The 14,415-nt window shown below is 43.9% G+C and overlaps 1 protein-coding gene across 1 annotated transcript; it reads right to left on the reverse strand.

Annotated features, from left to right (window-relative positions):
* Window positions 1-12,173: 12,173 nt before the first annotated feature.
* Window positions 12,174-13,377, reverse strand: LOC144119736 (uncharacterized). The gene has a single exon (XM_077652285.1). It carries the CDS (start codon window positions 13,359-13,361, stop codon window positions 12,174-12,176), a length of 1,188 nt encoding a protein of 395 aa, XP_077508411.1. The 5' UTR covers window positions 13,362-13,377.
* Between the last annotated feature and the right edge of the window lie 1,038 nt (window positions 13,378-14,415).

The following is a 14,415-nucleotide window of genomic DNA, read 5'->3' on the forward strand; positions in this document are numbered from 1 at the left end:
ATAATCAGCGTAGAGCTCTTTTCTGAAGTGAAAGCAATTTATACGAATCGGTTTTCTCGCAAGTTCCCCACACCAGGTTGCAGTATACAAGATGGGAATGAACAAGGGCAAAGTATAATTGTCTTCTAACCTGCAGTGGAAGTAGATGCCTAATACGATAGATAACACAAATAGGCCTGGCCATTTCTAGTCTAATGCAGTTTACATGATCTATCCACCCCATATCACTGCGAAAATACACACCTTGAAAGCGGCAACGATAAACTTGCTCGATGTTCAAGTTATTAAAAGCTAGTTTGACGCGATGATCTAAAGGTTTGTTTTTAGGATGAAAGAGCATAAACTTTGTTTTGCTGAAGTTTAATTGAAGTTGATTAACAGAGATCCAAACCGCTAACTCGTTAAGCCAGGCATTAGATTGCCGTTCAAGTACTTGTAGATTGGAGCCAGAAAAAAAGACATTAGTATCATCGGCATATATAATAATAAGGAGTTAATGGAATGTTGACAATGTCATTAATGTATAAAATAAATAAAAGTGGTCCTAAAATTGAACCCTGGGGGACACCGACATTTATCGTGCCAAAAGTAGATTTTGCATCATGAATCTGAGTGTGCTGGATACGTGCAGTTAGATAACTCTCCAAAAGTGAATTTGAAACTTCACGGATCCCATAAGTCTCTAATTTATGAAGTAGTATTGAATGCTTCACAGAATCGAAGGCTTTGGACAAATCAAGAAAAATTCCAACAGAAAAAACCCTATTCTCAAAATTGTTAATTATAGAGATTTTAATATCTAACAGAGCTGATTAAGTTGATTTACAGGCCTGAAAACCGTACTGTTGGGGACAGATTAGATGCTTCGTTTGTAAGAAGTTATTTATTCGCCTGAAGAGAACACGCTCAGCTAATTTTGAAAAAAAGAGGCAATACCGAAATGGGACAATAATTGTTCGGGTCATTTTTGTTGCCACCTTTGAATATCACGGCCACACGTGCGACTTTTAATTTGCTAGGGAATACACCAGAGAGCAGCATTCTATTACAAATATGCGTAAGGGGACCAGCGATAATATTAACTGCACATTTGATAGGAAAAACAGCTACTTCGTCGTCTCCAGGTGAGCACGTGTTTCTAAAGGCATTAATAATAGAAACAACTTCATCCGCTGAAGTGGGGGACAGAAATATAGAATCAGTGCTGCAGGAGGGCAAATAAGTGTCTGCAGTTCGAGCTAAATGGCAGCTATCTGAAGGCTGGTATGCTCCGGCCGCTACAAATTGTTCGTTGAGTTTATTTGCAAGTGACATACCGGCATAATTCACCCCATTGATTTTTAGCTCAGATGGAAGATCATTTTTCTTGCTCCCTATGATGGCGTTAATACTTTGCCAATGTAATTTAGGGTTGTGCAAAATAGACGAGAACTTATTAATATAGAAAAGAGATTTAACCTTCTTTAAATCTGAATTTAATTTGTTACGAAACTTCTTATACTTAATTAAATCATCCGGGCATCGTGTTTCCAAAAAATGATAGAACATTTTATTCTTTTGCTTTATTTGTTTCAAAAGCGCGCCTGTCATCCACTCTTTTCTAGCCTTTCTGTGTTTTTTTATAGTTTGGGTTGGAAACGCAAGGTCGTAACATTCAAGCAGTTGCTGAATACATATATCATAGGCACGGGACGAGTCATCTTCACGATATACATCTACCCAATTAATTGTAGACATCAAGTGACAAAATCTGGAGATGTTCTTTTCATCATAAATTCTTCGCGCACGTACCGGAGCATTCGATTTCGCCGTCTCAGGAAAAAGTGAGAAGAAAGGCAAGTGATCACTAATCCCAGAAGAAAAAACACCTGATATGCAGCTGTCGTGTGGGAAATTAGTAAAACACAAATCAATTAATGTATCAGTGTGTAATGATACACGGATAGGCAATTCAATAACATTGTCACAACTATGAGACATTATTTCATTTAAACTGATCTTCAAAGGGTTGTCAACCAAAAAGTTAATATTGAAGTCACCTAACACAATGACACGCAGCTTGTTTATGTTTTCAAATTTCAGAAACGAATCAATGAACTGAAAATAGTTGACTGAATTACCTTGAGGGGGCGAAACACAACCATTATAGTGACTCTTGGAGAAGCAATGCAGACAGTTTCAAAGTCAGTACAAACCAGTGAATAATTCGACAATATATCAAAGGACAAACAATTTTTGAAATATAAAGATACACCACCACCACGCTTTCCATCTCGGAATACTGAAATAGGTTTGTAACCGGCAAACTCTGTAACATCTGCACATGAGCTAAACCAAGTTTCAGTGAAAGCAATAAAGTCAAAATTAAAGGTAAGTTTAAATAATTCTGCTTCTACTTCCCCCGATTTATTTTTTAGGCTCTGACAGTTCAAGTGGTAAAGAGACTGTGTTTTGCAAGGATTATAAGAACAATTTTTAAGAATGTCAGTGAAAGTCTCGGAAGTAAAACACGCCATTGTTGAGCAGGTTTACTGCGCAGCATCGCAGCTACAGCACTTAAACAATCTTATCAATGTCTTCGTCGCAAACCATTCTTATTGCTCGGGCCCCTGGTTGCTTTCGAACATAAATCTTCCCTTCCTTAGACCAGACGAAGGCGTATTTCAATTCCTTAGCCTTCATTTTGGCAAGCCAGAGTAAATTCTTGCTGGAAGCAGTCAAAATCGAATGTCATCTTCGCATTCATTCCGCTTTGAAATCCAGTATTCTTTTGTAGATCGGTTGACAAGACGGATCAAGACAACAGGCACCTTGTCAGGTTTAGAAGGAAGGCGGTGTAACCCTTCAACGTCCCTTGCAGCAAGTGAAGGTAAGTTAAGCTTCATTGCAAGGCAATTGACTTTGCTCAGCAAATATTTGCCGTCAGTGAAAGGCATTCCATGAATTTCCATGTTTTGCCGCCTACTGTACTGGCTTAGTTCATTTAATTCCTGACGCAACTTTCGAATTTGTTGCCCGTCCTGGTTTGTCTCAATGTCATCTACTCTCTTACGTAAGAGCTCAATTTCCTTGTCATGCCTATTGGTTACTTCTAACAATTTGTCGTACGTCTCAGACATATGTTGAACGGACAATTCAATACTTGAAACAGTGTCTTTCAAAGACGACAGATCATCAACTTTGGTTGTGAGATTTGCTAAAGATCTACTAATCTCAGCAAGCTGTTTGCATACAGCGTTTGAAGCCATATTACTGCTGCTATCATGAGTACGAGACGTAGAAGATCGACATGAAAGGCATTTCAAGGTTTTTCTAAATTCAGCAGATTTTTTTTTTAAACTCCGCTCCCCAACTCCTGCACACTTCCCAACATGAAACCTTTGGCAGCAATCCGCACAAGTTAAAAATTCCTCCCCATCTATAACGTCTTCGTAGCATGCAGAACAAGGATCAAACTTTTCCAACGACATTGCCAACAAGACACTAGACAATTGGCAGCAGGAACCCTCCAATACGGCGCTCCTCATAGCCTGAGTCGCTTTGGGACGTTAAACCCCCATAAACTATGAACCATAAACCAGGGCCGCAGCCACCTAGACATTTGCTGAACTCTTCCCGTAAACGCATACGATTGCGCACATTCACGCTTCGTCTCGCTGCAGTAAGGAGACAGCGAAGGTTGTAACCCTGTAGAGATTAACGGATTAAATTTCCGGAGAATGGGAGCAACAAAGTGACACTGGAGGATAGCTTATTGCAGTGACACTTTTCTCGTCCCTCCGGGACCTGTCGTTGACCTTTTTCTTTCTGATGCAGAAGGGCCACCGTTCGTTGTACCCAGTTTGTGCACCACTTCTAGCGAGGACAATGGACCCGTGATTGCTCAAGCACCCCGGTGCAGTGACCCCGCAGCCTAGGGTCCCGCGACACAGCCCCTAAACAGCTGCGCGCCGTGCCTCGCATGCAAGCGGTCGCCGCTTGGCCGTCCCATAAAGACATAATCGCGCCGTTTGCTGTTGGCTACGCGTACCAGGTGCGGCAAAAGGCACGCATTGCGGCGTTTTAATGCATTGATAACCCTAGCAAGTAAACAGCGTTTCGACGGCACCGCCGAAATTACGCAAATCGGGAACGACCACAGAAATGACCAAGACAGGGTGCTTATCATCTTTCGGTTCTTTTCTTCAGCGCACCGTTGTAACAAATATTATATATACACCCGCTCGCACCTGGTATACACGCCGTAGAAGCTTGTGCAGAGGGCACTTGCTCATGCAAGTTAGCTTGCAGTTAGTGTGACATGAATAACAGCGGTGCTAAAAACGCGATAATTTCATACGCAGCGAAGCAAAAAGAGAAAAGCAAACATTTATGCAAAAGACGTCGTACGAGAAGTCATTTTTACCCGCCTGTGAACGCACCATCTCCTCATGAGATAACCACAGAGAGACTCCTTGAAAACGTTGCATCTTTTTATCCTTTTGCAACGGTGCAGGCAGAAACAGCAGCGACGGCGTTCAGGTAGAGCATCCGTCGCGCGTACAAAAGGGCCGGGGTTCGCATACCGGTGCCGCGCAATTCTCCACAGGGTTAAAAAATCGGGGAACGTTTCAAAAGTACACCCCCTATCAGCAATGTAAAAAAAAATATGTGATCTACAGTTTTATGTTGCTTACATATTAGGCAATGGGTCGTCCGCGGCATTTTGAAACCACGTTGCTCTAAGAAAGTTTTGACTGACAGCGTGAGCGGGCGGGCCAGAGAATACCACGTGGCACATGCGCCACGAAGTGAACCGATTTTATGGATGTCCTGTTCGCTATCCGCAGGCATGAGATTTTCGAATGGCGTAAGGAATGGCCCAATTTGGCTGCGCCGCGGCAGCGAGGTTAAACGCGTTTCCTAAATTCTAAGCACTGATATGGATATTACTTTAGGTGGGCTACACGCCTCCAATAAATAGGCAGCCAATAGTTAAAAAGTTAAACATTTAATATTAGTTAACCAGCTTGCTAGCTAGCGCGTCTTAGCTGTATTCTGATACACGACACCGCTGACAATGTTATACGGAAAAAAGCGTTCTTCTAACTCAAAAACCCTATTTTAAATATTGCAGAAATTCTAAGGAGAAACACCCTGTATGCTTTGTTGCCCTAACAGACCACTGGATACCTGTTCTCGTCATTACATATTCTGCCCTTGTCCATTTCCTCCTAAGAATTTCAGCAAGAGCAGCATTACTTCGTGCTTATCCTCTAATCCATTCTGCTTTTTTTCTCTTTAAAAATTCATTTTCTTTTGCATCTTTTTCTGCTCTGTCCTTACGAGCTTCTCGTTAGCTTCCAAGCTTCAGCTCAAGGTTGAGAACCGAGAAAATGCATCGGTTATAGACTACCCTTTATTAAAAGGTATGAGCTGTGGGAGCGGTTTCTTACGATGCAGGCTCTGGGGTCTTGCAATTCCGCTGTCTGCTGCATGAAAAAGAGAGAAAATTTAGACAGCAAAAGGGCTTCGACAAGATGGAAGGTTCGCACTCCTGCAACATACAAGAAGTTGCCGGAAGAAGATTCGCCAATGGGATAACTGCAAGAAGGAGTCGCATGTAGACTGCCTCGATACGGAATGAATGGGTCTGAGAACTGCGAGTTGCGCGGTCAGGTCTTCGATGTCCTCACGTTGAATTCTGGCATGGATGCGAGCAAAGAACCTTTTCCCGGATTACTCTCAACCATTTCTCAGTAAAGAGCGGAGGAAAAACGCGGAGGCAGGTGCTTTCTTGGAAATTTACGGTAGTAACGGTGGGTGTTTCGTACTCCTCTCATGGATGGAAAGCGGCGTCAAGAATGGTAACCATCTCATGAAAGCAAATAACTTACAAGAGCCAGCCACGAGCGTATGCTAACGTATAGCCGCGAGCGCATCAGACAAGGTCAATTTGTTGCGAAGAGCGAGTGACCGCGCATCGTTTATACAGGCTGCTTCACCTAAGAGTTCAGATAATTTTTTAAACAAATAGGCTTTCTGGGTTGTAGGAGCGCTTTTTCCGGCATAGCGTTGTCAGCAGTGTTGTACGTCAGAATAAATCTAAGACATTCTAACTATAGCAGGTCGGTTAAATAGTATATAATAGTTACCTTTTGCTCTGTTATACTATTAGGCTCCCTAATTAGCGAGAGGCGTGTAGGCCACCGTAAGTAATATCCATATCAGTTTTTAGTATTTTTAAAACGCGGTTACCCCCGGCGCTGTTGTCCTACAAATCTTGGCTGTTTCGACGAGTTACTTGCACTGGAAAGGTTGCTTTGCCTGCAAGCTTCTCGAAAGCGCATGTATTTTGGCAGGATTTAGGCAGAATTTGTTGGGCCACAGCGCCAAGGGTAACCGCGTTTTCTAAATAAAAAAAAAACTGATATCGATACTACTAAATGTGGGCTACACGCCTCTCAATAATTAAGGAGCCTAACAGTAATGGTTAAAAGTCAACTATTAATTGTTACTTAACTAGCCGGTTAGTTAGCACGCCTTAGCTGCATTTTGATGTAATTCATCGCTGACAATGCTGTGCCGAAAAGAGCGCTCTTCTAACTCCTATTTTTTAATATTGTCTAAGGACTCAGGTGAAACATCCTGTATAATGGCGCAGTGATGGCGGGCTGCCGTGCTAGTGTTATCCTAATTGCGTCGGTAGTGTTTTCTTTACGGCGCTAAGTGCAATGACTATAATTTTATCGACGCCACTGACTGCAACAAAGCAAATTACTCAGAACAGGCCCTGGATGTCCCCAGACAATTGTTTTTGTTCCAACCAACGCGATCAATAATTTGTATAATCCCCAGGTCCACTTTGAGTAGGAGAAAGCGTCGTAAGGCATCCGCCTCCTTACGGACCCGACTGCTTTTTTGAGTGCCTGGACACTGTGCTACTCACTGTCCCACCACGACAGCGTCCTTCGTTCGGTCTACATTGCTGGCATCTCTGTATAATCACAAAGTTTCAGATGCAGCGCCTGGAGCGACATCTCCCCGCGAAACAGACACACTATGCATTTGACATTGAAGTTCAGCGAAACCAATCGTGTCACTTTCGCGGAGCTCATATATTATGCGTGCGGTGCGTGCTTGTTGAGCAAACCCAGCGTGACGATTCCGACCGTGTGATCGCGCACATGCGATAATCTGAAAAAAAACCTCTCGTCTCGTACCGAAACAATTCAGCAGTGAAATTACGGTACGCATGGAAGAGAGCTTTCAAGAAAGGTATCTGAACAATATACATGTTGTTGGAAAGGGCTCCAAAAAACTGTCTCAAAATGCTTGCTTCAATTTTCTTGTTGCTAGAGCTAAAATACTTCTGCATCTGAAAATAAATCCCTTTAAAGGTTACGTGTTCATTGCCTGTAGAGTCAATCGCCAATTAGCTCAGTTCTCTTCTTTCCCTACATTAGTGACAAATTGTGAATGCTTATTTCGTGTTACTCTTGTTTCTCAATTTGAAATACATCTTCACCAATTTATGTTCATTGATAAAGTAGTGTCTGTCGTGCAGTTTGGGCACATGTTTCAAAAGGATATGCGAGCATTCAAATTTTTGGGATATCGCTTCCAATAATGCAGTATTTGGCTCGGCATCTGAACCATTAGGAGAACTCCGAATATTCTAAATGCGTTTCAATGTTTGGGTACCCTGAAAAACGCATCCTTGCTTTCAAAAGACAAATGAAGGAAACCATGCTCCAAAGAATACAGGTAACTAATGACCACGGTATAAAAAAAAAATCAGAATTTATGTGCTGTCTTCTATCGTGCGTGCGCCTTCGAGGTGGTGGCGGTGATAGTAACCCCATTTTGCCCGTCAAGCGCCCTTGCATTGTCTACTCTCCCATGTCGCGGTTGACGGCAGTCAAAGAATGGATGGCGTATAACAGTGATTCCACGACAACTTACCTGAATTTGCTTGATAAAAATAAATTCAAAGGCTTTCGAATGCAATACGACATTTACCATTGTCTCTCCAGCACGCGGTTTACGCGGCCGCAGAAAGCAGAAGAATCCCGGCGCAAAGCGAAGAGGCCACGTTATCAATGCCGCCCTCGCCCGCCAAAAGCGCGCCGACTCCCAAGCTCAGCGGAGTCACGTGACCACGGATGACTCATTAGACGTTTTCAGCATACCGGAGACGTACCAGCAGAGACGTATACCGGCTTACCGGACCCCTTCTGCGCACGCGCAGTGGCTCCCCGTGACCCCAACAGTGCCACTGCGCATGTGACCGCGGCGGCTGCGTTTTTATGCAGGAAAAGCGCTAAGGCGCCCGCGTGCTGTGCAATGTCCATGCACGTCAAGGATCCCCAGGTGTTTCAAATTATCCCGGAGCCCTCCACTGCGGCACCTCATTCTTTCACTCCTTCCTTTATCCCTTCCCTTACGACGCGGTTCAGGTGTCCAACGATATATGAGACAGATACTGCGCCAATTCCTTACCGCAAAAACCAATTATTATTATTATTATCATTATCATGCGCAGGAGTGGTCCTGTAAACCGGTATGCGTCTCCGCTAGTACATCTCCGGTATGATTAAAAGCATATTGTACAGACCCACTCGAACAAATTTATGATTGGTCAGCAGGCAGAGGCCACACTTTTCTGTACAGTTTTCAGTTTTCTTGAAGCTGTAGGCTTCAAGGGAGGAATGTCGCTACCCATGCTACTTTCCTTTGCTGCCAGCTGCAGACGTTCTATTTGTTATTTTGCAGTGTTAGCGAACATTATATGTTCGCCCAGATTCGAAAAACATACAAAGAGAACAATTATTCGCTTCGTGGGGGCTCAGAAGTGAAAAGTTACTATTTTTGCTTATTTACAGCTTAAAGGTAGTCATTTTGTCATTTTGCGAGACCACTAAAACTGTATTTACGAGCATACGCTTCCAGTTATGTGTCGCCATAGTTTCCACTGAACTGACCTAAACATACGCGCTACACAAGTCGTGAAGCCCGGCCCAAGGCACTTTCTCGACGCTACGGCAAATGCATCACAAGCCACTCACTATCAGCTATGGCGCGTCATGCCCAGGTATCACGCGAGGTCTTCAAAGCATTTTAAGAAATAGATCGGATAAAATGGATTTTAGACCAGATTGAACCCTTGAAAGACGGCCTCTTACCGCCAGGATTCAATCTCTCTAAAGGTATGGTTAATAGTACTTTAGAAGACGGGTTCTATTTCAGTCCTCTTTAAGACATTTTACAAACGATTTCATTTCATTTCATTTCATTTTAATACCTTAAAGACCCACTGGGGGTATTACATAAGGGGTGGGTACATACAGTCAAATGAACAAGTGTTATGTTGAAAAATGGTTGGTAACAGCTTCGGCGAATGTGGATGGGCATGAGATGGTAGCGATGTCATTGGAGAGGTCGTTCCAGTCTACAGAAACACGGTGAAAAAAAGAAGCGGCACAGGTAACAGTACGGGCACGGGGGCGAAACACTTGGAAAGGATGACGAATGTGGTGGGATGTGCCGGCTGGCGGGGCAATGTAGGGAGCGCAGCGCAGCGAACTATGGAAAAATTTATGGTATAGGCAGAGGCTAGAAATACGACGACGAAGTGAAAGGGGCGCTAAACTGGATTCCGCTTTTAAAGATGTTACACTGATATCGTACGAATAGGAGGAATGAATGAATCTGGCTGCTCTGTTTTGAAGTGACTCGAGCGCATTGATAAGGTAAACTTGATGAGGGTTCCAAACTGGCGATGCGTAGTCTAACTTTGACCTGACAAGAGTTTTATATGCTAGTAATTTTACCTGTTGTGGGGCGTGGCGAAGATGACGTCGTAAGAATCCGAGAGTTTTATTAGCCGAGGAAATTACGTTAGTAACGTGCGTAGCCCATGATAAGTTGTTACACAGTGTGACGCCTAGGTATTTGTATGATGAAACGGACTGCAGGTGAACGTTAGCGACTACATATGGGAAATCAAGCGGGTTACGGCGGCGGTGGAAGGACAAACGTTTACATTTATGAGGGTTCAGTTCCATTAGCCAACGGTCGCACCATTCCTGTATGCGGTTTAGGTCATCTTGAAGGTATGTTGGGTCGGAGGCGTTAGTAACTGTGCGATAAACGACGCAGTCGTCCGCAAACATGCGAATATTAGAGCACACATTGGTCGGTAAGTCATTAATATAAATTAGGAATAGAAGCGGGCCTAGTGCAGAACCTTGAGGGACGCCTGATGTTACTGGTAGCGGATTGGAATTTTGATTGTTAACAACGACAAACTGTGAGCGATTAGTCAGGAATTCTTCTATCCATTTTACTATGTCGGGGGGCAAGTTCAAACGGGAAAGTTTTAGGATTAAGCGTTTATGAGGTACCTTGTCAAATGCTTTTGCAAAATCCAGGAAAATGGCGTCGGTCTGTAGGTTAGAATCGAGATTAGCATGTAAATCATGAATGAATAGGGCTAGCTGCGTTTCACAAGAAAAACCTTTCCGAAAACCGTGTTGAGACGAATGGAAAAAATTGTTCGAGTCGAGGAAGTTTATAATATGAGTATAGATGACGTGTTCCATTAGTTTTCAGGGCACACTAGTAAGGGAAATGGGTCGGTAATTTAACGGCGAATCTTTGTTACCTGATTTGTAGACTGGAACGACCTTTCCAGTTTTCCAATCGTCCGGAAGTTGTCCTGTTGAGAGTGACTGGGTAAAAAGTAAGCATAAGAACTCGGCACAAATATCATTAGTGTTCTTTAGAAGTTTCGAGTTAATATTGTCTACACCAGATGAAGATGAGATTTTTATGTTTCTAATTAAGGACGCAATACCCAGTGAGGAAAATGCGACTACCGGCATAGCATGCTCAAAGAGTAAATTAGATGTATGAAGTTGCGTATCGGTTTCATTAGTAAAGACGGATGAGAACGCTGCGTTGAATAAAGTAGCGCACTCAGAGTCGGTCATAGCCATGCCTGATTCGTCTTTGAGGGTAACCGTGTGTTCATGATGAGGGTTTACGGCTTGCCAGAACTTCCTGGGGTTATCGCTGAGCATATTAGGAAGGTCTTGATGAAAAAAGTTGTGCTTGGCGTTATGGATAGAAGATTGATACGATTTTTCCGCAGCGCGGTACTTCGCCCATGCGCTTTGCGCTCCATGGGCTCTTGCTGAGCGGAACAGGCGTTTCTTTTTATTTTCCAACCTTTTAAGACTTTTAGTAAACCATGGTTTGTGTAGATTAGCGTGGAAAGTTATTTGGGGAATGAATTCGTTGACTAGGGCATCAAGTTTATTCTTAAATGCTAGCCAGTTCTCATGAATACTTCGTGAATGAAAACTTGAGGAAAAACTTACGAAAAACGTTGTCAGTTCGGCATTCATTATATCATAATTACCTTTGTTGTAAAGGCGGATTGTTTTATTGTATTTTGGGCGCCTAATTGCTTTAAGGTCGATGTTGACATGCATAGTTTTGTGATCACTAATCTCAAGGAGGTACGTAATGGGCTGAACGCTATCTGGGCAATTAGTCAGTAATAGGTCTAAAATGTTCGCACAGTTTTGTGTTGCGCGCGTAGGTTTGGATATTACTTGAGTAAGGTTAAAATTGTAGCAGAAATCTAGAAATTCCCTTGCTTCGCCATTATTAGTTGTCGGTGCGGGCTGGTGCTGCCAATCAATATTAGGAAAATTAAAGTCGCCAAAGAGGAAGATGTGTGCGTTAGGGTGCTTTGTAATAAGTTTACTTACGGAATTATTAAGCTGACAGGAAAAATCACGAGAGTTATGTGGAGCCCTATAACAGACACCGAGTAAAATCGTGTGTGGTACAGCGTGGCAGTGGAGCCATAAGATTTCCAGGTCGGACGAGTCGTCAATTATCGACATTAATAACTGCTGGCTCACCGCTATCAGTACTCCCCCTCCTCGTGAGTCCTGGCGGTCTTTCCGAAAGACTTGGAAGTCTGGCAAGTCAGTTAGTACTTCGCTATCTGCGATGGCACTGTTCAACCAGGTTTCGGTTAGTATCAGTAGATTGCTGCTAGATGACAAGACAATATTGGAAATAAGTTCGCACTTGGAAAGGAAACTACGTATGTTGGTGAACACAGCGGACAGGGGAATATTTTTGGGGCGGGTTTTTAGTTTGCGAAGAGATGATTGCTAATCTGATTGTGGTGTAGCAATTGTTATTTCTTTCACACTTTGCGAGATGTCATCAAAAATGTAGCGCCTGGGACCGATATGCAAGGTTTTGTAGCGTAGGGCAAATTTGTCGGAATTAGCTTTAGCAAAGGTGACTAGCTGCTTGCGGACGCTACGAACTCTGTGGGAGAAGTCTTCGCCGACACTGAATTTCGTTCCTTTAAATTTGCGGCCGTTAGAGAGTATTGTGTCTTTTGTTTTGTACGAAATAAATTTGACTATTATTGGTCGAGAGCGGTTGGGTTTATGGCGGCCGAGTCGGTGGGCACGTTCTACTTCCTCAGGATGAATGGTTAAGCTCAAGTGTTGAGCGCAGTGACGAATGACCTCTCCCTCAGAGTCCGCAAACGTTTCGGAGGGGTTAGAATCCGGAATTCCATAAAATATGAGGTTGTTACGGCGAGATCTATTTTCACTATCGTCAATGCGGGCCTCAAGGGTTTCAATCTGACGAGATAGCCGAGTATTTTCAGATTTTATAATTTCTAACTCAGATTTTATGGCTGTCATGGCTTCCAAATGTGTCTCAAGATCGGTCATGCGCTTACTTAAACCAGCTATAGCACCGTCAGTGGATATAAGCTGGTTTTTGAGACCTTGCACTTCGGAGATTAGTTGAGTTTGACCGGCGGATAACTTTTTTAGTTCTGCGAATACAGCCTCGAGATTGTTAGGTCCTGGGTTAGTTTCAATATCGCCTGCCAAGATCAGCAAGCAGCGAACAACATGAGCGCATTCAAGCACAAGAAAAATGCAGCATTGCGGGCTCGGCAGCTGCACTAGGAAATAATTGCTACTTCTTTTAGCATACAAGGAATGCGGATAACTAACCTGCATGATGTAGACAAACGGATTAGTGGTGTGCACGCTTGCACAGCCACCGAGCCCACAAAGCGGCGAAGGCGGTCGATCGCTGCTTATATATCCCGTGGCTGATGTTGCTGGTGATGAGGCTTTCCAGGATGGGCCGGGGAAATGGTATCCAGGGGGAGGCGCTGCCGGGCATGATGAAGTGATGACGTCGGGTTGGGGCCATGCGAAGATGCGATCGTCACTGCAGTAAACTGCAGTGGATGACGTGCTTGCTGGGGGAAGGGCCAACAACGCCGGAAGCAGGGCATTAGCGACGAAGGCGAACACCTGCATGATGTAGACAAACGGATTAGTGGTGTGCACGCTTGCACAGCCACCGAGCCCACCGGTGGCTGTGGGCATAGAAATAAATTTCCATAAAACAGTGTTTCTGTATGTTTCACTTCAACTACTTAATTGCGATCACTGTGTGATGTCAGTGCACGTTAAAGAACCCCCGGCGGTCGAAATTTCCGGAGCCCCGCACTACGGCGTCTCTCATAGCCTGAGTCGCTTTCGGACGTTAAACCTTCGTAAAACATAAACCAAACAAATATCTCAGTGCTGCATTAAACTCGCAAACAAAATGGAACTGCCACATAGATCACATTAGATCATCAGCACAACGCAAACTTGGTTTTCTTCGCCATAACCTTTCACCTAACCGCTGAAAATTATTAGCCTACAATACCCTGATTAGAATGCACTGCTATCGTCTGGGAATCCCATACTAAAAAAATTGGAAGAGACACTTAAGCTCCGTCTTAAGGGTATGACGCGATCGCGAAATGGGTAAATTTTCATATATGCAGAATTGGTCATTCCTTACTTTTCCATTCATAGTTCCGGGATGGTCCTTACACCACTCCAGGTGCAGTGGTGCAGTAGTTAAGCGATGCGCCACTGCCCTGGGATGGCAGGTGCTGCCACCGGTGGGCATTGTGCGACCCGGGCTGCTCATCCCGAGCGACCAAGGATTAAAATAACTGCCACCTGTCAAGGGGGTCAGTGTACTTTTAATCCGGTGGGCCGGTTGTGATGACGTCGCAAGGTCACGTTACCTATGTGGCCCGTCGGCCTCTTAAGTTGTTGCTTCTCTTGTGATTTTTCGTGGATTTTTTGCTCATGGTCAACGACGTTGACGATGGCGACGGCGACGCTGGATTTTCTGCGACACGAGCTCCTTAACGCTGTCGCGTTAAAAGGACGTAACAGAAGTGGAAAAGGCACAGAGACGGGCAGTACGTTTTATATTTAATACGTATAAAAGAACCGATTCCCCATCTTTATTAGTGACAAAAAATCATATCAGACTTCTCCATGTAAGATGTAAGGTTGCCCGCATGTC

The sequence above is a fragment of the Amblyomma americanum genome, chromosome 1 (genome assembly GCF_052857255.1).
Source record: "Amblyomma americanum isolate KBUSLIRL-KWMA chromosome 1, ASM5285725v1, whole genome shotgun sequence".
In the NCBI taxonomy this organism is placed as follows: Eukaryota; Metazoa; Arthropoda; class Arachnida; order Ixodida; family Ixodidae; genus Amblyomma; species Amblyomma americanum.